Source organism: Sylvia atricapilla, chromosome 1, assembly GCF_009819655.1.
Source record: "Sylvia atricapilla isolate bSylAtr1 chromosome 1, bSylAtr1.pri, whole genome shotgun sequence".
In the NCBI taxonomy this organism is placed as follows: Eukaryota; Metazoa; Chordata; class Aves; order Passeriformes; family Sylviidae; genus Sylvia; species Sylvia atricapilla.
In genome coordinates this window covers 117,961,941-117,983,861 of record NC_089140.1, presented here as the reverse complement: position 1 = coordinate 117,983,861, position 21,921 = coordinate 117,961,941, and the positions used below count along the sequence as shown (strand labels likewise).

General features: G+C 38.1%; 1 protein-coding gene across 3 annotated transcripts in view; it reads left to right on the top strand.

Moving 5' to 3' along the window:
- Positions 1-19,094, top strand: part of ARMC1 (armadillo repeat containing 1) — a 33,754-nt gene extending 14,660 nt beyond the window's left edge. For all 3 annotated transcript variants that reach the window (XM_066331811.1, XM_066331822.1, XM_066331819.1), the window contains exons 4-7: positions 12,724-12,913; positions 16,010-16,126; positions 16,210-16,284; positions 16,811-19,094. In XM_066331811.1, the coding sequence (XP_066187908.1) occupies positions 12,724-12,913; positions 16,010-16,126; positions 16,210-16,284; positions 16,811-17,002 (574 nt within the window). In that variant the 3' untranslated portion in view covers positions 17,003-19,094. The remainder of the gene's footprint in view (positions 1-12,723; positions 12,914-16,009; positions 16,127-16,209; positions 16,285-16,810) is intronic.
- The last annotated feature ends 2,827 nt before the right edge of the window (positions 19,095-21,921 follow it).

Here is a 21,921-nt window from a genome sequence, read left to right as displayed (position 1 = left end):
TAAAACACAAAATAAAACAACAAAACACAGAAAGCATTACTTAAAATCCTACTGTTAGAATATTGATGTTAACCTAGACTTTAGTCATAATAGGCTTTCTGGGAGAACATTATGGCTGCTGTGAGGTAAAGAAAGAAGGTTTAAATCTTGGAAAGATGGATGCAGTTTTTAAGCCTAGTCAAAGACTGGATCATCAGCAATTCAAATGTAACTAGCAATTTACATGTTGAAATACTTACTGTGAGTTTATATTTTGTGTGGGTTAAAGGTTTGTTTTGAGAGGTACGATTTAGGATAAACTTACTGTTTGTGTGTGTAGCGTTGATCACAAAAATATACAAAAGCATGACCTAATGGAAGGGTCTCCTTTGTGCTCTTACAAGATGTACTTTTGATGTTAGTGGGGTTATTTTGGATCTTTTTGTTTATCTCAGGACCTCTCTGCAGTCAGAGACACACAGTCATAATTTCTACGTGCATACAACTTGCTTAACTTGCTTAGTGAATTCTGTCTGATCAGTGCTGTTTCTGAACTCAACGGTTTAGGTGTTTGCTAACCTCTAGTTTTGGATTTTATGTTTTCTATTTTTTTTTTCATTCTGTCATGTTGTAATACCTGTTACAGTATTTTTGGCTTTCGTTTTGCTTGTTTTTCTCCAAGCTACTGCTTTTACCTCACAATGCTTCACTTGGTCTGGCATTTCTATCAGGACTGTTGGTTGTGCAGATTTACAGTGCCTGATGTGTGTCTCAGTGTAATCCAGGTACTGTGCTTCCATGGACTTTTCAGAGTACCAGTTCAGTCCATACTGGTTCAGTAGAGCAGCTTTTACTGGGCTACATCAAAGCATTTGCATGCTCCATGAAACAGCAGAACTTTTGTTACTGGTTTCTGTGCAGCACTGGCAGTTGATGCAAAACTTTCTCTGTCACGACAGTACTTGCATTTCAACAGCTTCTTTTGCCTCTTTTCTTTGATAGAAATGTTCCATTTTCTTAGCATTTTGAGTACTTCATGATAACTTACTGACAAAGAGTGGGGCAACAAAGTAAGTAGCTGTTAATGCAGTGTTTTTATGCAGAATGCCTGCAAGTTCTTCAAAATCATGGTCTTTGGCTGGTCTACAATGACTGGCTTATGAATATGATAACAAGCAATGAAAGTAGTTGCCTATCCATTGAGGTGCCTATGTTCTATGGTGGTGATTTATGTACAACTACCAAATCGTAGGTTCCTAAACCTGGAAAAGAATTTTCAGTACCTGTTACTGAGTAAATAGGCATTATTCTTGCTTTTCTGACCGAGGGAGGGGCACGATAATAATTGCTTTGAGTGCTTTTTGTTTAAATTGGGAAAAATCAATTGGGAAGTTAGAAATGAGCTTTTCACTGTAGGCAAAAAATATTGTGATGAGTATTGCAGAATTTAAAAAATAGAGAACTTTGAAACACTGAGAAAAGGTTATTAAGTATAAAATAACTTTAATAAAAGCACATCTATTTTAAAGCCTTTTGTGCTCAATGTCTTAGCCAGTTTCTTCTTTATCTAGAAATTGGCTGAAACGGGGAATGAAATATTTTAGGAAGTCATTTAAGCATAAGATGTTTTTACATCCTATTTTTTTGCAGACTTTGTATTAAAGCAAATAAGGAACTCAAATGTGGATTATAAAAAAAATGAAGTGCTTTACAGAGTGAAACACAAAATTATGATATTAAAAAATAATAGAATCCAGATTGACATTTAAATAACTGCTGTAGGATAGGAAACAAATACGATAATGCTGAACTTCATGCCTCAAGATCTGCCTGACTTGGCATGCCAAAAGACAACTTTTCTTTTTGTGGTGCATTTCTGTACCTGTGTGGGAGGGTAGAGATTTAAGTGGATTGGCAGAAGAGTCAGGATTAGTAATGGCAAGATAGGATGCCTTTAATGCTCAATAAACCTTTCAGCTGGTGGTGAAAGCATTTCAGAAATACAGTGACCTTCTCTGGTTACTATTGAGTTTACAAGAAAAAGTGCTAAGGTAGATTCTTCAATATGCTGACTTTTCTGATGTTTACTAAAATTAAGAGCTAAGAAGGCCTAAGATGCTTTAAAATCAAAGTAACAAATTGTGTAGTGAAGTATTTAGTGCCAGTGCAAGTGTGGATTGACAGTATTTTAGGCTGGAGTGATTTTCTTACGAAAAGGGAATTGATACATGCTTAACACATTGAGGTTTCTCATCTTCCCCTGCCAGTGTCAAATGTCTACATTTGCTTTACAGTGACCTTGTCCACGGGTGGTATTCGTCCCTGTTCTTTGACCTTCACAGTAAGCATCTAAAAAAATTGCAGATCTTTTTTTCTGAGAAACCATAAGTGGACTACCCTTATATTTTTTCCTGAGTGCTGCTTGACCAATAAACATAGAAAGGTACTGGTGTATGCTTAGAGCTTATATAGTTTCAGATGGATATTACAGGCCATAAATGCTTCAAAGGGAAATGCATGAGAAGATACTAATGATACAGCCTTCGTTAGTAGTTTCTGGATAGAGCTGTTATGTCAGAAAAAGATGAATTCACTTAAAAATTTTATTCTGGAACAATTAATGTTAAACTATGTGATTCTCAATTGGATGTATTTCTATCCAGGATTATGTTTTGATACTTTGTTGTTTTGCAGTACCTGCTACATCGGCAGGATTTCCATTGAATTTTGCAGTAGAAACTCCTCTATCTAGTAACTTGAAACAAATTAAAATTGTTAGCACATGCTGTATTTATACAGCATCATCAAGTTCCCACAACACTTTTTTTAAACTCTGTTGTATGCTTCAACCTGTTTTGCATGGGGACTGCAGTCCCTTTGACTAGAAATGAAGCGGCTAATACTGGCTTGCTTAAAAATAAAAAAGTCGGTTCCTACTTTGAGTCTCCACTGAATTGATATTAACTATATTAGCAAAGTAATCAAATACAAAGCTTAGACATAAATATACCTACATAGATTAAAGCTGCATTTTTTTTTTCCTCTGGGACAAGTTGCTGCTGTAGTTTAAATCTTATTATTCATACAGGCTTTGTTTGAGGGAGCTTGTATCTTAGAGCTTTCAAAACCTTTTTTTTTCCTTTTTTTTAAACTTTTTCTAGTAAATTTCAGGGAAATACAGATGAACCTTAGTTTCAAAACTAAAATAAACGGGATTTAAAGATATAAATGGATTTTCCAGGTAATTATAGACTATAATCAGCTACTATTACATTATATACTTAGTGCTGTTAGCATGCTGATAATACAAGAAAGTGGTGTTTGGCTTCCTTCAGGATGTTTCTAAAATACTTCTGTGCTGAGCCTGGTTTCAGCACTACCAGTACTTTTACCTGGTTACCACAGCATCATTCTCAGGAAGAGCTGACTTTTTAATGCCAACATTTTATATCTTTCATTGTAAAGGACCAAAGGCAGTTGTTGCCCTTAAGATTTTTTTAGATTTTATTTTTTTTAGCCCTGATGCAATTTGTTGAAATCCTAGAATAAACATGATTTTTGCCATCCATGAAATGATTACTGTTCATTAGCAGGCAAGATGTTGGAATTAACTACTGTGAAATTCAACATGGAATTTGTCTGTTATGTGGACTCATGTCTAGCAAATGCTGCTATGGAGCCTTTCGAGTTTAGTTGAGCTAGCAGGCCCTGTGTTGGTGTGGGTTTTGTTGTTGTTGTTTTTTAATACAGAGTATGTCCATATGGTAGATACCAAGCTGTGGGAGATCAAAAGTTGATTTCTCATTTAGTGTATAAATAGCAAGAGTTAAACGAAATTGGATGAATAGCTGGGTTAAGCATATGGCATATGTTCAAATCCGTTATCCCATTCTTGAAAGTTCATTCTCTTCTTATGATCAGAGGACAATAGAATGAATCAGGAAAATGTTCTAAGTATGGATAATTAATCAATTTGCTACATATTTAAATTATATCACAGTTGCTGATTTTACAGCACTTAATGGGGTTGTACTGTAATTTTACTCTTACAACTCATTTAATATTTAGAATTTTTTGTTTGTTTGTTTTCAACAGTCTTCAGAACATCCCAGCATTTAGATGGAGTTTCTGTACATCTTCAGGGTCACCAGGTATATGATGTAAACTGAGCTGGAAGTGGCATTGGGAAATCCAATCTTCACTCCTAATTTCAGTGGAGTGTGTCTTCTTAAGTACAAAATCAACCTCAAGACATGAGATGTCCTTGTTCATTGCAAGCTTTCTAGTTTAGTGTCTCCTGGTCAGATTGTCACAGCTGTCAGCATGAGTATCCTCTGGAAGGCCTGTGATGGGCATCTTGCAGTTCTAGGGAGCATTCTAGGAAAATCTGTGTGACCTTGCCTTGTTTCCATGGTGCAGCTGCCTTGGAGCACGTGGTTGATACCACTGGAATGTAGGCACACAACACTACAGTACTGAGGCTGTGCATTGGTTCACTGAGCACTCCACCTGCTTGGTTTTGGGGTTTGAAGATCCATAGTGCTGCTGCTTATTCTGTCACTTAAGGCTTGCCCATGCCTACAGGTTCTCTTGTTTGTCCTGTTCTATACCTATAAATTGTTTTTCCTGTTAGCCCATTATGGTTGTTGTAATGTTACTGACCAACATAAGGATCCTGCTGTCTGTAATTCTTCAGCGTTTTGACCTTTTTCTTTTCAGAAAGCAGGTGGTAATCATTTTGTCAGCTGCTCTGGAATGTTATCTGGTCTTTGCTGCATTGTGGGGCTAGAGGAAACTGAGGTGTAGCATGGTAATAGCACCATACTGAGTCTCTGAGTTGTGTGCTGAAGTAATGCTGCTCTTCAAGGTGTTTTCAAATAACGTGCCTGCTGCCTGAAGCAAGTCAGGAGAGCGCTCGTGTGCTTACGAGTGAGCCCACTGTGTCACAGGATCCACTGAAAGCTTACAAGAAAGAGCAGCATTTTTGGAGATAAGAAAGAATCTTGCCCTGGCACTGGAGCAGAACAGGCAGAAAATCATCTAGATCAGATAACTGTCTTGAAACAGATTGCTTTTTCTCTAATACCATGCTCTTTCTTTAGGCTTGTCATTCATGCTCAAAGTTTTCATCAAAACCATGTCAATCACTGTGTCTCACTTCTAAAATCAAGGATTAGTGATTTCCCACCCCTCTTACAGAATGTAGCAATTCTTTGCAGCTTACTGCTCCCTTTAGTTGCTGGAAACAATTTCTGTCTTTAAGTATAAGAAGAATGTATTCCAAAAAAAATTGTCCAGTTGGAAACAAATACATCAGTGGTCTTAATGCATAGTGATCTGAGTGATTAGCCTTTTTTTATCCATGACTAAATGATAAATCTCTACCCTTTATATACTTTAAATGTTGTGATGTGCATGTGCTTTCCCAACAGTGATAAAACAGAATGATGGAATTCCTGTCAATCCATGAAATTCTTACTTATGCTTTTTGTGTCATATGTCAATATGACACAATTTATAATTGCATTACAATGAATGAAGTTTATTATAGAAATAAAGTGATGGTTGAAAATGTCATTACTTGGGATACTAGGGAAAAATACAGGGACAGTACCTGCACGTATGAAGAGTATTGGGATCAAATGAAAATATGCAAGTGGTGTACTGCGAATGTATTGTTCTCCTGTATAGTTTTTCTTGCTTGGATCTTAACAGAGTTTTGGGGCTGGGTTCTGTCATAGAGTCTCTCTCTGTTTGTCCTCTTCTCACAGAGGTTTGTGGTTTAGACAAATGAGCTGTAGCTCTTCTCCATGACGAGGGGAACTGACGAGAGGAGCTGTAGCTCCTCTTCATGTATCCTGAGAATCATAAAATATCCTGAGTTGGAGGGAATCCACAAGGCCTGTCGAGTTCAGCTTCTGGCTCTGCACAGGGTAGTCCCAGAGGTCAGCCTTGAGATGCAAGTGATGCCCAATTCTAAACCTAGAAGCTGAGAATGGTCTTTCTGTGTGTCTTTGGTTCTCTTGCTCATGAGCAACCCTGAGGAAAAAAGTGCAAGTGGCAAGCCTGAGATTAGTCTGTAGATTAGAATTTGAGTACTCTTGAACTACATCAGATTCAGGTAAGAGAGTAACAGTGTAAACTACTGAGTGAGCTTATATACACTGACTTTTTGATCTATGCTGTGAAGCTACTTGAGATTAAAATACTTTTTTAGTTTGCCTGTGTGAGCTCATCTTTGGCTTTATACTCTTTATCCTCTATTTACTGAATGCAGTTATTGCACTAAGAATTACAAAGAAATTACATATTTTAAGTGAGAAACCTGGGAGCAGTGTTCTCCTAAAATCAGTGTCCTGTTTGACGTGTGACTATTAGATTTATAAGTTTTGTATTAAAAGTTTCTAAATTGCTATTATAAAGTGTAACAATCTCAATATTTTTTGGTGATGACTGCGTTTAATAAGATCTTGTTATAAACTAAGGTGGAACAGGTTGCCTAGGGAAGCTGTGGGTGTACCATCCCTAAAGCTGTTCAAGGCCAGATTGGATGCAGCTCTGAGCAACCTGGTCTAGTTGAAGGTGTTGCTGTCCATGGCAGGATGGTTGGAACTAGATGATCTTCAGGGTCCTCTTCCTACCTTAATTCGAGGATGATTCTATGAAGGTGAAAACATCAGCAATACCAACTTACAAGTTCTGATGACTTTGAGAACAGTGCCTCCCTTTTTGCATCTAGTCTTGCCTTTAGTTCATGATTCCTTAAGACAAAACAATTTAGGATTGAGCAGTGAACTGTAAATCTAAATATGAGAGCAGGAAGTTTCTGAAATCAATCTAATTGTCAGATGCATTAGAATTATGTAAGCTGTCATGCAGAACTCTTTGGAAGACAATGTGTAAGGAAAATAGTTGGCAGGAAAACTAAATAAATTTTTGCTTTACTTACATAAAAGCCTATCTTTTAAAATATTCTTAACCTGAAAGATCCACAAGTAGGTAAAAATGGATGTGCTCCATGTATATTGCTGTTTGAATTACTAACTTCTCGATACGTGTTCACAGAGTCACGGGGTGATTGAGGATGGAAAGGACCTCTGCAGGTAATGGGTCGAGCTCCTGTCTACTCAGGCATAGACACCTAAACCACATTTCCCAGAACCATGTCCAGGCAGCTTTTGAGTGTCTCCAAGGATGAAGACTGTACAACCTGTCTGGACAGCTTCTGCTAATGCTCAGTCACCTTCTCAGTGGAGAAGTGTTTTCTGGTTTTTCAGTTTGTGCCCATTGCCTCTGGTCCTGGCACTGGGCACCACTGAGAAGAGCCTGGCTTTGTCCCCTGTCCACCCCGTTCAAGTGTTTATGTACATTGATAAGCTTCCCCCAAGCTTTCTCTGGACTTGACTGTCCCAGATCTTTCTCCCTTCTCTAATCAGCCCTGTAATCATCTTCCTGACCCTTTTCTGGACTCTGCAGCATGTTAATACATCTTGTGTACTGGGGAGCCCAGACCTGGACACAGCACTCCAGGTGAGGCCTTCGCCACTGCTACTGAAAGGGGCAGGATCACCTCCCTCTACCTGCTGGCAGCCCTCCTGCCAATGCAGCCCAGGATAACCACTAACCTTTGCTGCAAGGGCAGATTGCTACCTGATGCTGATCTTCATGTCCAACAGGTTCTGTGCAAAGCTGCTCATTCTGGGGTTGTGCCTGGCCTGAGTGGTGCCTGAGGCTTTTCTTCCCCAGATGCAGGGCTTTGCACTTGCCCTTGTTGAACTCAGTGAGGTTCCTGTCAGCCCATTTCTCCAGCCTGTTGAGGTCTTTCTGGCAGATCTGTCACTCCTTCCTGTTTTGTCATCTGCAGACTTATTAAGGGTTCGTTGTGCCCCAGATTGTTAATGAAGATACTGAACAGAATGGGACCTTGTGTTGATCCCTCATGTACTCTGTGAGGTACTGACCTCCAGCTGGGTTTCATGGCCTCAGGCATCACGTTCTGGGCCTGGCCATCTAGCCAGTTTTCAGTTGACATCACAATCTTGTCATCCAGTCCATCCTTCATCAGCTTCTCAGTGGGGATTGTGTAAGGGCCAGTGTCAACAGACAGTACCCATTTGCTCTCTCATTCTGGTGAAGCCAGTCATTTCATTGTAGAAGGCTCCTGGGGTGCTCAGGCAAGACTTTCTCTTTGTGATTCTGGGCTCACCCTACCTGGATACCTTCAGATTTGTTCCATCACCTTCCCTGGGGTTCAGAGATTATCAGAGCCTTGAAATTTCGTGAATAGACAATTAACTTTGTCATCTTACTGTGGGTAGTGGACAAACTGAGCAAGTACATCCACAAAAGCAGAATTATTACAGAAGTGAAACTTTCGGAATTAAATGACCTAAATCTCCTTTTGCTAGAGTCTGAGATGTGAGTCTTAGGTAAAGAAAAATCTCTTTTGTTTGGAAACCTGGTATATCAAGGTTACAAACTCTGTAGAAACATGGTAACGAAATGCAGTTGTTGTGTGTTCGTTACATGTTTGGCTAATGTGTCTTTGGAGCACAATGTGTACTACTAAGGAAAGGCAGGTAAATAGTTCCTGTGCTTGTGCACAGGGTCTGCTCTACTTTGAGCAGGATTACAGTTGCATGTTTCCTCTGATGCAGGAGTTTGTATGTAATTTACAAGTATGTACACACATTTATTTTTAAAAAGATGCATAAAATATTGTAGCTTAAAAAAAGATAATCTTATCTTTATGCACTCGCCCCCCCATGTATATATTTATAAACTTATTTGTGTCTTGCCCTTCTCTAAAAGGGGAAAATATTAGTCTTTCTCAGTCTTTGTGCTTCTTCTAAAGGAAGAAACTAAGTCTCTGTTACCTTTGCATCAGATGAAGCTATGCTAGGAAGGTTGTCATGCCCTTCTATTATCATTTCTGATGCGGTGTGTGTACTTCAGTCACGTGCTACTTTTACAGCCGTAATGCTGTACACTGCTTATACGTTCTTTCCAAGCATCCATACTCTGCCCGCTTCACATACACCTTTGGAGTTGTAGCCATTAGTTTTCATGTCCTTTAAGGTTAGCTAGAACTTTAAAAAAGTCTTGCTGTACTAATAAAACCTCTGCAGCACTTGGACCATTTTAAAAAAGTTATTTTTAATAGCGTAGAAAATGAGAACTATTTCTTGTATCCTCTTCTGACAGATACAGCATGTGTTACTTGGATTCTGTGTTTGTATTTTTTATATAGCCAGCCTTGGGTGAACATGATGGAAGGACAGGCAGCAGTCTAGGATGACAGGAATTCAGGAAGACAGTGAAAACTGAAGGGTTGGGTTTCTGACAGGCATCTTCTGAATCTTGCTGAAGTAATGTAAGATGCTACCGCCTCTGAAAGAGATGGTTAACCAACTCTTGCCAACTGTTACTGTGCTCTAAGTGGATGCTACCATTTTCCTAGCAGGGTAGCAGTAGTCATAGAGTCACAGAAGAGCCCAGCTTGGAAGGGACCTCAAAAGATGGTCTGGTCCAGCCTTTCCTGGGAAAGGGGCCCTAGATGAGACTGTCTTGTGCTCTGTCCAACTGTATCTTGAAAACCTCCAGCAATGGGGGTTGTACCATGTCCCTTGGTGAGATTGTTCCGGTGCTCGATTGTTCTCAAACAAGCTCTAGCTGCAGTGACTTCATAGTATGCACCTGCACCTTCAGTGGTGACTAAATGGCTATACTGGAGTGGGAGAGAGACACAGCAAGAGTTCGCTTGTGTTGCTCTGATGGTGGCAGGAGGCTGGGTTAGAGAGCTGTGGGCAGTGTTACCTGAAACTACTGACCCACAGGTGCTGTGAGGACTGGTGTCACTGCCCTCAGAACTCTTCTCCTAATTTTTCCCATTTTAGGCAACAAAACCACAGCCTGTGAGTTACAGTAGTTTTTTTTTAAAAGTGTCCACCCTTCTGTGGTTTAATTTTATGTGCAGTTTCATTGAATTTTTTAGTAGCAATAGAGTATGTAAGGAAATAGTCTCACCTTTGAACATCACCTTGGTTTTGTAACCAAGAGGGTTTCTTATACTTGCTTCCAGATAGGTATTTTTTCCTTAAAGATCATAGAATTATAGAATAGTTGGGTTGGAAGGGACCTTTAAAGGTCTTCCAGTCCAAACCCTCTGCAATGAAGAGGGATATCTAATTGAATTGTCCAATTTGATGCTGAATGGTTCCAGGGATAGGACATCTACTGTTTCTGTGGGCAGTCTATGCTGGTGTTTCACCACATTCATCATAAAAAATTTCCTTTAATCTGGTATTAAGATACAAAGGTTTCTATTATTTTTACAACTGTTGCAGAAACTGCTTTGATGAAAGAAGAACAGGTTGCTGAAAACTTGTGTTCACTCATTTTGCCAACATATTTAAAGTTTTAGAAGGTTTTGTAAGGAATTTTGGGCATCTTTGTTAAGTGAGTGTGTGCTGAAAGTGTAGTATTGTTTCTGCAGAGTAAAACTGATGTATACCTTCACTTGGGATTGTTTTGCAATCTGATATTTCTAAGTGGCAGCCATTGTCCTTGCCCCTGTAGTGTAGTGTCTGAGTTTCTTGCTGCTTTTTATTGCACAGTCACTTACTTGTTACTGATTCTCTTTAAATAAGATTGAAATATTGCATTTGGGTTTTTTTTAAAAGGCAATAGGGGTAACTTCGTGGTAGATAGTGGAAATCCTGTTTGGAAAAATACAGGAAATGATCAGAATATCTTGTTTGAGTGTGTATGTGTGTTCTGAGTATCTTGTTTGAGTGTGTGTGTGTGTATGTGTGTATACACATAAAATTTATCAGTATAGACTTGGTTTAGGATGATCTTGGAATAACTGTCAAATAAGACCCAATTTAGTTTTGTATTTTAAAGTTAACATGTTGTTTTAGTTGTGCCGTTAATGTCAGGTCATTAGTTTTCAAGAACTGTGCCAACTATAATGTGGGAGAATAAAACATATCTGAAAATCACTGTTGATATTTTGCGTTTAGGCACTTGAATATTTTATACTTGCTGACATAGTAACAGCTTTAAATTCTCTTTCTTTTTTGCAGCTATGTATAAATATGCATATATAGACATATATATATATTTAGACAAATATTAACAATGCTTTATTTCTCATTTGTCTTTCTGACTTTTTTTTAAACTCTGTGATGCTACAGTACTACTGTTTTGAAGCAAAACCCCTTACCAACTGCATAGTGGGTGCTGTAGGTGGAATTGTGACATTTTCAGTAGTTTGCTTAGTGAACTGTACTTAAACTTACCAAAAAACCCCACCCTCATCTATTGTAAATCACTTGATACAGACAGAATTGTTGTTGAAAGAAATTGGCAAAACTAATAGGTGGGTTAATTCCTTAATGTCTTGATAAGCTATCACTTTAGCAAAAGCTGATTTATTACTACATCAAGACATCCAGGAGCATGGCTTTATCATCAGTTCTATTACTTTATCTAATAAATTATGGAAGGATGAAGTTGAAATCTTTCTGAGTTCCCAGCATTTGTTTCTGTGAATTAACATAACTGATTTTTCAGTATAGGAAAGCAGAACATAAGCATGTATTTAAACTGAGCATATGTTGCAATACTTTCCCTTTCTAGATCTTGGTTATTTGCTTATTACAATTTTTTTCTTTTCTCTCTTTTTTTTTTTTTTCCTTTGAATTTTGTTAGTCTACTGAATTCTCATAAGAACTGACATTTTCCTTTCCAAATGGGTGCTGTTCAAAATAAGGTGCACAGAAGTAAAAAAAAAAAGGCTAGCTGAGACCCCCACAAGCTGAGAACTCCTAACATGCTTTCTTTAGTGTTCTCTCTTGTCCATATGGTAGGATGGAAAATGTGTTTAATGTCTGGTAATTAAGGAAGTCAAATGGAAAAAAAAATAAATCTAAAGGTACTTGTTACTTACTTAGTGTTTGCTAAACAAAGCTGCAAAGCTGTCATTCATCATTTTAAGATTAATTGCAAGTTGATGCAGTAATAATTTTGTTTCTACACACAGCTTTAAATCACTGGCATAATTAAAACAGGGCCGAATTTGGACAACAGATTTATGTTAGTGCCTTATTAAAATTAATTTTAATTAATCATAAGAATTCAGTATATGTTGAGTCTATTATATACTTTTTCTTTTCTATCTAAAAAAATGCTATAATATAATTCATACCATAAATTTTAGTCTCATCAGGAATAACCTTTGAATTCTTGAAGAAAATTTGTGTTTCTGCTGTGCTGCTGATGCTCGTTAACTTTGGAGAAGAAAACGTTGGGAAAGATGCCAGTTCTACAGAGAAATTACTTTTATTATGTAGCAAGGAAAGTGGGAAACAAAACATGTCACAAGGCAGTTGGAGAAGTTTTGTTACAAAAAAAAATAAAGCTCAACACAAAGTAACCCTGGAGCACTGACCATGTACTACCATGTTTGGCCTGAATTTGTCAAACTGATGTAAACTGTGTTCATGTTGCTTGAGAACAGACCTGTTTATAATGTGTGGAATCAACAAATGGACAAAAAAATTGGAACTGGTTAAAGGAAATAGTTTTACCCAATTTCTGCTCTCCCCGCTTAACATTTTTGCTGTGTCTTGACTGTGCCACGTGGAATATTCCAGTTGCAAGGATGTAATCAATAGCTTTTTGCAGTACTAACGTGAAAGCAAATACTTGGAAATCTTAGTACTTTTTTTTTTGTTTAAGGACCACTACACCAGGAGAGACGAAACTTCTGGCTTCTGAAGTCTATGATATCCTTCAGTCTTCCAACATGTCAGACATGGACAATGTGAATGAGATGAATTACCGTCGGCGGAAAGCACAGTTTTTCCTCGGCAGCACAAATAAACGTGCCAAGACAGTGGTTTTGCATATAGATGGCCTTGATGATTCGGTAAGGAAACCTTCAGAGTTTGTGTAAATAAGGCATGCTGTACTGAGGTTTATTTTAACCCCAGAAACCCAGTCAGGTTTCTTGTGTAATATCATCAAGTGGCAACAATTTCTGTGAATTGTATTTTGAAGCATGAGATGTGTATGAAATCTTGCATAAATTGAGCTTACTTAGAACAGCTAAAGAAGATGTTCAAAGGCAGTTTTCTTGATGTTTTTTCAAGAAAGAACAGGATAAGTAAGGTGCCTTCAGCATTTTTCAGTTAAGGATCTCTTGTGATTGTTTAAGTGTGTTGGTCTAAAAAAGTTTCCTTTTATTTATGAGAGATTTCAGACACTAGGGTTTTGTTATTATTATTCTTAATTTAGAAAGGCTGTATTTGCTTTGAATTGGTTTTGCTGCATCTTTTCATTGTCTGTGAGATCTTTTCTACTGTAGTGACCAGAATGGCATTTGAATTAATGAGGTCTCACTGAGTCTTTATGTAATGTCAGAATAACTTCTACAGATTTATCTACCATACCCCTGTAGATAACACCCCAGGGCCATGTTTGCCTTTTTACGGCTGCCAGACAGCATGTAGGCTGTTTAAGCATGTTATCCACAAGTGCCCTCCGGACTCTGTATCTTTCAGTTTTGTACCCATTTTAAATGATCAAACCTGATCCTTTGCTTTGTTGCTTTACATTCTGCCAAGTAAGCATGTCCACAGGCTCAGTTTACCAACAGCATACCCACTGTTCTGTTTTCATAAGACCATAGTTAATTCCTTTAGAAATAACATGCTGCTCTAGCTCACTTTATACGAATATTTTTTACAGTTTTGGCCTTCCAGCACTTGCTCTAACTAGAAAGGCAGTGCTTTGTCAACACCATTGGCTTTTCTGCTCTGAAATTTTTTAAATTCAGTCCCATAGGTTGTTGTTTTTAAGCTTGTAGTTGATTTGTTTGTTCACAGGTATCTCCAAGCAAGAAATTTCATCCGCTTCTACTTTGTGAGTTTAGATATTTTGCCTGTAGTCCAATTCTATCTTAAATGCATGTCTTTGTTTTCTTCAACAAATGGAACATAGCAATATTTGTGGAGTTTTCTCTCTGCAATGCTGAGGTAAAGGTATTGTAAAAAAGCATACAGTATTTGGATATTCATCTCTAGAGAGAAAACTGCAGGTAGATCATACCAGCATATTTTCTTAGCTTGTTGTTAAAGGAAAATCTGGCTGCGCAGAGGCTGAGATAGCTGGTGCACATAGCTCTGTATTTTGTCAGATGATTAAAGAAATGTTAAGAGTTGCTCACCAGAAGTGAAACATCCCTGTAATGCTGTTTTAAGTGTTATGGTAAGTTGGGACAGGGAGGGTGATAAAGCTTGTGAGCAACAAAAGCCATTTAGTTTCATTCAATAGTTTATTCCTGACTGAAGTAGCAGAGAATGTTAATTTGCGTGTATGAGTTTGAAAAGGCATAGTGAGTAAACACAGAGCTTTAGACATGGTGTTCTCAGTCACTGACGTTTGTAAATGGAAGCTGCTGTTAGGAATGGTTGCAGATCCTACAAATGCTTGTGGATTTTGAAACCTCAAATAGTAGATATTGATCGTTTTAGGAAGAGAGGGGAAAGGTCGTTTGTTGTTTAATGTGGTGTCAGGTGTTTTAATTTAAGACCTAATAATCAAATTCGGTGGTAAAGATAAAAAACAAGGCAGGAGTTTGTGGCTTGCCCCTCAGTTCTCTAGTCTTTACGTTTTAGTAGTATTTGTGAGGGGCATGGTAATCAGGGTTTGGTGTGTAAGGAAATAACCTAAATTTTGCCTGTGCCCATGCTTCGGAAGTACCATGCAGAAAGATGTTTAGTTGTGTATTGATGGGGTTTGTGGCTGCCTGCCAGTCAAATGTCTTTTGCAAAGTATACCTGTGCAGCAAAGCTGGTGGCTGCCAAGCTGTCAGCTTTTTAAGGAGTTTGTGTGAACCTTAATAAGTTTTGTCTGTTAAGAAATGATTCACCAGTTACCTGATCACTGAAAGCCTCATTTCGAATTAAACTGAGGTGCGCATCAAATATTTCCTTTGTATAGTAAAGGTAGCCTATCTGACAAAATTTTTTTTGAAAACGCAAAAATGTTAGCTATTTCAATACATAAACTTACACAAATGAATTGTTTCAACATATATATAATAAACTGCTAAAAAAACCCCCTAGAACTGCTTCAGTTCCTTCTTCCAGATGTTAAAAGAATTTAATTTGCTTGTTGTGCATACAGTGAATACTGACTAGTGATTATTTGGTAACTAATGCAAATATACTTTGAAATAACTAATTATTTTAAACCTTGCAGGAAAAGTTGAATATATAATTATTTTAAACCTGTGTAAAGGCTGTCAGTTTATTTCTGATACAGTTCATCTTTTTTTATCCCCTTTGTGCTAGCAGTCTCTTCAAGCAGACTTTAATTATTTTCGTGCAACCATCTTGTGCAAGTATTAGAAAGGAAAAAATAGAACATTCTAAGGTAATGTAGCAGATGCAGCTAGTACGGGTCAATGTAATGTTACAGCACAGTAGGTGATGTCACTTGCTTTAACATAACACTCTGTGGGTTATCAACCAAATATTTTCCCTTTAAAATAAGAATTAAACGTATGCTGTACCATGATGTCTGTGAGCTGCCACATATGAAGCAGCAGAAAGATACAACAGCTGCTTTGATGCATTCAGTCAGTATGGAGCCAAGGTGTCTGATAAATAGCAACTTAAACACTAACTGCTCATCAATGAGCACTTCAGTCAATCAGAACTTAACCAGAGGGGACTGTTTAGCTGATCACACGGAGAAAAACATTCTTTCCTTTTCAGCACTTTTCTCTAATTATTTACAGTTGATTCCATCCTTCTTTGACTTCTAAAGTGTAAGCAAATTTTTCTTTTGTGGCAAGAGAGTAATATTTGTGCACTAAAACGTAAGTCTTAGTTCTTCTGTTACTCAACCACACTTTGTAACCATGTGCTTTGAGACATACAGGAACACCTTAACAATTAACTGTGAGCATTTTCACATGGTGTGTTTTTTAGTTGTGGGACTTCTGTTTGTTTTTCAGTCTCGAAGGAATCTTTGTGAAGAAGCCTTGTTGAAAATTAAAGGTGTTATTAGTTTTACCTTTCAAATGGCTGTTCAAAGGTGCGTGGTCCGAATTCGCTCAGATTTGAAAGCAGAGGTAAGTGCTTTGTAACCCTCCAGATCCTCCCATCATTGCATTCTGTTGCACTGAGCTCTGGCTTTTTTCCTGTGTATTTGTAGGCGCTGGCAACAGCAATAGCATCAACCAAAGTTATGAAGGCACAGCAAGTTGTGAAAAGTGAAAGTGGTGAGGAGGTAGGATCTGTATCTTTCTAAATACCAATTGCTACAGCTCAGCTGTATCTTAAATATCAGCATCTCTGTGCCCATAACATCTGATAGTAGGCAATTTTTTTTTTAGTATGAGTGCTACACATCCAGTACAAGGGGAATCAAGGGTATCCTATGTCAAGATATGAATCCATAGAACAGTTATACAGAAATTATTGTTCAGAAGAAGGACAAAAGTACTGTAATTATCTCCGTAATGATATGAAAAGGGTCACAATGAACATGGTGGGTTTTCTTGGTTGGAGTTGCTGATGTGCTTTTTGTTTCACAGCTACTCCAAAATGTAATCTGTATTTATTTGATCCTTTCTCTCCCCTATTAAACCAAAGTTTTTCTTGTGTATCTTCTAGGCATAGTAGTTTCTATTTATGTTCTTGCTCTATAGGGCAATGGGGAGGAGTCTCACAATGTGCATGCCTGTCACCCTGAACATGTGATTCATTCTTTTAAGTTACATTTGACATAATTTTAATCTGTTGTGTTTTACCAGATGCTAGTTCCGTTCCAAGATACTCCGGTGGAAGTAGAGCAGAACACAGATCTACCCGAGTATTTGCCAGAAGACGAGAGCCCTACTAAGGAACAGGACAAGGCAGTGTCTCGTGTTGGGTCACACCCAGAAGGTGCAGCAAGCTGGCTTAGCACAGCAGCAAACTTTCTATCGAGATCTTTCTACTGGTGACTTGTATTTGGTGTTGAAAGACTGTGAATGAACCAACAAGGGGGCCAGTTTTCCATTGGTGTGGTGAACTGCCAAGTGCAATTTGCAATAAATCATCACGGAAATTTTAGATTAAGCAAATGTATGCTGCATTTTACATTTTATTGGACGTTTAGCCTGATAGGACAGGGCTCAAAGGACAGAGGCCTCCAGTCAAATTGTTCCTCCATTAGTTTTTCTTGTAGGTTTTATTGCTTCACTTTTTAAAAATGGGTCCACTGTTATATACCAAATGTTAATGCTATACCTATAGAGCTTTAAGTTAAGTTTGACTTCACATGAAACACATGGTAGAGAGAATCCATTCAACTCGTCTCAGGGCCTCTGTGAAAGAAAATTCTTAATAGTTCCAGTTGTACATTGAATGAAATGCCCTTTTCATTTGTACATCCCTCTGGACTAGCACTGTTTTGTTCAATTTTCTAGATTTTGACTCCAGAGAAAAATACAGTCTGCCTCTTTTTTTTTTTGCCTTTGTTTTTGCCGGCCGTGTTCACAGCATGAGCACGAGGATCCCCTTTTGCTGTTAAACTAGAATCACTACAGACTTGAAATGTGTAACCCTTTTATATATATATTGATTTTTTTCCCAGCCTGCCCTTAACCATTGGAGTGCTTAAGATAAGGAAAAAGGGATTGAAAAAAACACAAATATGTATACATACATTGTACAGTAAATAAACTAGAACATATTTGTAATGATGGGTGTGACTGACTGATATAAATATATATATACATATATATAACTAATAAATACCACTGACTGCTGTTTAGGCTAGCTGGGAAGATTAGCAGAAAAAGCTGTGGTCTAATGTAGTGATGACCCATTGCAGCTCTGCCTCCAGAGAATAGAGGAATGTAGACTATATTTGATTAAGAAATGGTGTTTACTGTTAGGAAATACTTAATGGTAACTAAAACTTTAAACTTGAACTATAAAGCAGGACAGAATGCCTCTTTTGCCACAGTGCCACACTCGTAAAATTTGACTCTTTATTTTGTTTGTTTTCCCCTAACAATCCTGATATGCAATTACTGTTTCCTCCTATTGTCTTCCATGAGACTCCCATGAAAATACATCAGCTTGGCTTAAAAACAGATGCAAACAATTGGCTTTGCCCTGTAACTTACAGACAGTATAAGTTTAAAGATGTCTTAGTAATTCCTGTGAGCAGAAGTGATAATAAAAGCAGAACTTCTGTAGGTAGAGAATAACATATATCTGAGCTGTTAGTAAACACTGTGTGTGAGAGGATTCAATGCACAGTGCTTGAAAGCTGCACTGCCCCTGCTTTGTTGCATCAGAGAAATACAGCTGAGAACTTTGAAACATGTTATAAATGTCATTATACAGTGCTTTTTTGTGGTAATGTATTTGCTATAATATGAATCATATTTACCACTTGGAGACTCAGAAAAGAAATTTAATGCATCGAAGCTATTCTCCTGTGCCTATGCACAAGGAATAAATAAAAAAATCCCACAGACTGTCATAGTGCTACAGAAATGTGAGGATATGATAATGTAAAATAATAATAATAATAATAATAATGCAGGTCAGAGTTCACCCACCCAGGTTAATTGTCATTCTAAGAAAAAAAAATAAAACAAAATCTTGTTGGCAGACTAGATGTCTCATGTTTTTTAATATATCTAGTTTATTTTTGATTCAGGTTTACACGCACAGATTGAAAATACAGGCTTTTCAGGGCATGTATTGCTTTAAATATGTAATGCTATTCATATTGCTGTCTAGAATGTTACAGTACCAAATGTGTTTGAAAAGTCCTCTGTTCTATAGCCATGAATGCAGAGTTTTGTTTTTCTGCATTAACATCTGTTTGCATTTGCATTACTGCACATCTATTTACTAAAAGACTCCACCCTTTGGATATTAATGGTTCAATACCAGTAGGTATTACAGTTCGTTTGTGCATTCGGTCGTAGGTGTGCTTTTATGACAGTATTGCAGCTCTTGTAGAACAGTTTAAGGCATCTGTAAAAGTTTTTGAAATACATTGTAAAATAATAAAGGATAATATAACTAAACAAAGCATGACTGGTGCCTTTTTACATATCTAAAGAAAATCTGGTGCCCTCTTAAATGTTCTGGCATTCTTTTAAGCTACTTGTGGTTTTAGAAGTGTATTCATCTTTAATTCGGCAGAGAGAAATGCAGATAACCAGTCACGGTGAGTCCTTTGCTGTGTGTCACAGCAGGGCTTTTGTATATGTGTACAACATGCTTACATTTCAAACAAAGTTTTTTGTAAAAAGTGGGTAAGCAGATGATTCTTGAGGATATTATCTCAAATTCATTCTTAGGGGGGATTTTTGGACATTAGCTTTCTTTTAATAACTGATGCTATGTAGGTCATATTTCATTAGGGAAATTAAGAAAAATCAACACTTCTGGAGAAATTTCTTTGATAAAACTGGGGAGAGGAAGTCATAGCACAGACTCATTAATTTTATGCTTGTACTTTTTTAGAGGTCAGATGAAGAATAAGAAAATCCTTTTCCTCTGCCCTAAAGATATGACAGAAAAAAATTACTGCAGAATTAGAGGCTTCTAAAAAGCTGAACTGGGAGACATGGCACTGGTATTGCTTTGCAATGTTGCAAGGTGCTTAGTTGCCAAGGAAGTCACTGCTTACATCATGGTGGAAGCTCCTGAATTGTCCTAGGGTTATCACTGTGTAGAGCATAATGGAATAATCACTACCATGTTTCCTCATAAGAAGAGTAACTGCTGATGGGATAGGTAGAGGCAAAACTGAGGCTCTTAGCTGTGCCTCTGTGAGCAGCTGTCAAAGCACTGTAAGCATTCTGCTGTACAGTGAAATACATTATACTCTGGCTTTCCCACTCCACCTATGGCTTACTCTGTACAAAAATAGCTGATGTGGCTGAGTTTTGCCACAGGCTGTGTAAGCTGGTGAGGGGGGTACTGTGTGGGGCTAATTTGGAAGAAAACACTGACTACCTAGGCAGATGCAAACTGGCAGGTGTGAAGTACTCCTGTAACTGCCTGCAATGGAAAATAAAATGTGGGTGCGCCTTTTTTGCCTCTGACAACGTTTGAGCTGTCAACTGGCAGAGTTTAAAAACACACCTAATAAAAATTAGCAGCACCATTCTTTCCCATATTCCTTTGGCAGAAGGCTGGATTACATAGTCTTTCCTGTTTCTTTGTCTGTACCTAATTATTCTGAGTGCCTAAAACGTTAACAACCCCTGTCTGTTAAAATTAAGGGCTGAAAACAGATAAGAGATGAGAATAACGTCTCAACCCGTCTCTGATGCTGATTGTAATTCTTCAGGAAAAGTTGAAAGCGCATGATTTGGCAAAAGGGAGTGAGTGGAGGGGTCACTGGAGACTTCTTCAGTGAGGTACAGCATCTAATTAGCCCCAGGGGTGACTGCCTGTTGAGATTCCTGCTCTAAAGCTTAGTATAAAGCTATTAGAAAAAGAAATTGTCCTATTTGTAGTTTACAGAGGGCAGGCTTTGTTTAGCCTGCATTGCAGGTTTTGAATAGGGTTGAAAAAAGCTGATGTAAATTTGCAGTACTTTGCATCCATATAGGTTACACATGGAGAGCAAGGTAAGATGTCACATGTGCCACAGCAGAATAACATTCTTTTAAAGTTTCTTCGAGTTACTGTTTATTTATGTGCATGTTGCACCATACAAGTGACTGCAAGAGTTAGAGCTTTCTCTGTGGAATAAATTAAGATCCCTTAAAGCAGTTAAAGACTCAAGATACAAACACATCTCAGAGGAGATGCACACTGTTAACAGATTTTTGTGCCAGTTGTCATGGTAGAAGTTGTTTATTCTGTTAGGATCTGAAGGCTGCTATCTCGATTGAGTTCCCAGCAGCCCTCTCTTTTCGTGGCTACCAAGATACAGAACTTGGTAGCTAAATAATTTCTGCAGTGTTTAAGACTTGCCCAGTGGCAGCAGTTCAGGATGATCAGCCAGTGCTGCTTGTGCTACTCTGACTATTGTTTCTAAGGAGCTGAATAAAATCACAAGCGAAATCAAACTTCTTACGTCAAAGGCACTTCTGTGCCAGCAGTGCATGGCAATATGTCTGACTGGCATAACAAAGGTCTTTTAAGTAGCAGTTACAGAAATCTGAATACCACAAACCCCCATATGACAGGAGTGGTGTTTTCATTTCCTATCAGAGCACCGAGTTAAGCTGAGGGTACTGTTAGAGGTAATACTTAGCTGTTTCAAACCTCTTCTCTTTGAGGTCTTTTCAGGGTCCTGGCATGCTAACCCTCGGTGCTGTGTCAACTTCTCTGTGGGAACTGCCCCTCTGGATGTTTGCTGGTGGAAGGGGAGGGTGAGATCCCTCGTGAGCCCATGGCGAGCTAGCAGGGAGCAGCTGGCACACTGTTCACACCTAAGATCCCACAGACACGTGAACATACATAACACGAGGTCTTTAAAAAAGAGTTTTTCTCCGGGCCTGATTTTACAGACTGCGCAACAGAATCTGTTTACCCAAATTGCTCAGGAATCCTGGGAAGTGCAAAATTTTGTGAGCTGTCTCTGATTCTTAGTTCATGCTTCACTTCATAAATAAACGCCTTCCATTTTAAGAGGGACCTTTGCACTATCAACTTCTCTGGGCTGGAGTAGCAGAGTCAAACCTTCTTTAAAAGGTTCCAAACTTCCCTTATTGAGTTATACATTTGCTGCACCAGGATGTTGAAAGGCATGGTGAAAAGCCAATTTTCATCTCAAGGTAGTTCTTACTGATTAGTGGAAGTTCTTGGTAGCAAAGAACTTCTGGTAGCAAATACCCTTTTGAATTTAAAAAAAAAATAAAATCAGCTATCTTTGCATATGGTGTATTTCAAAAGC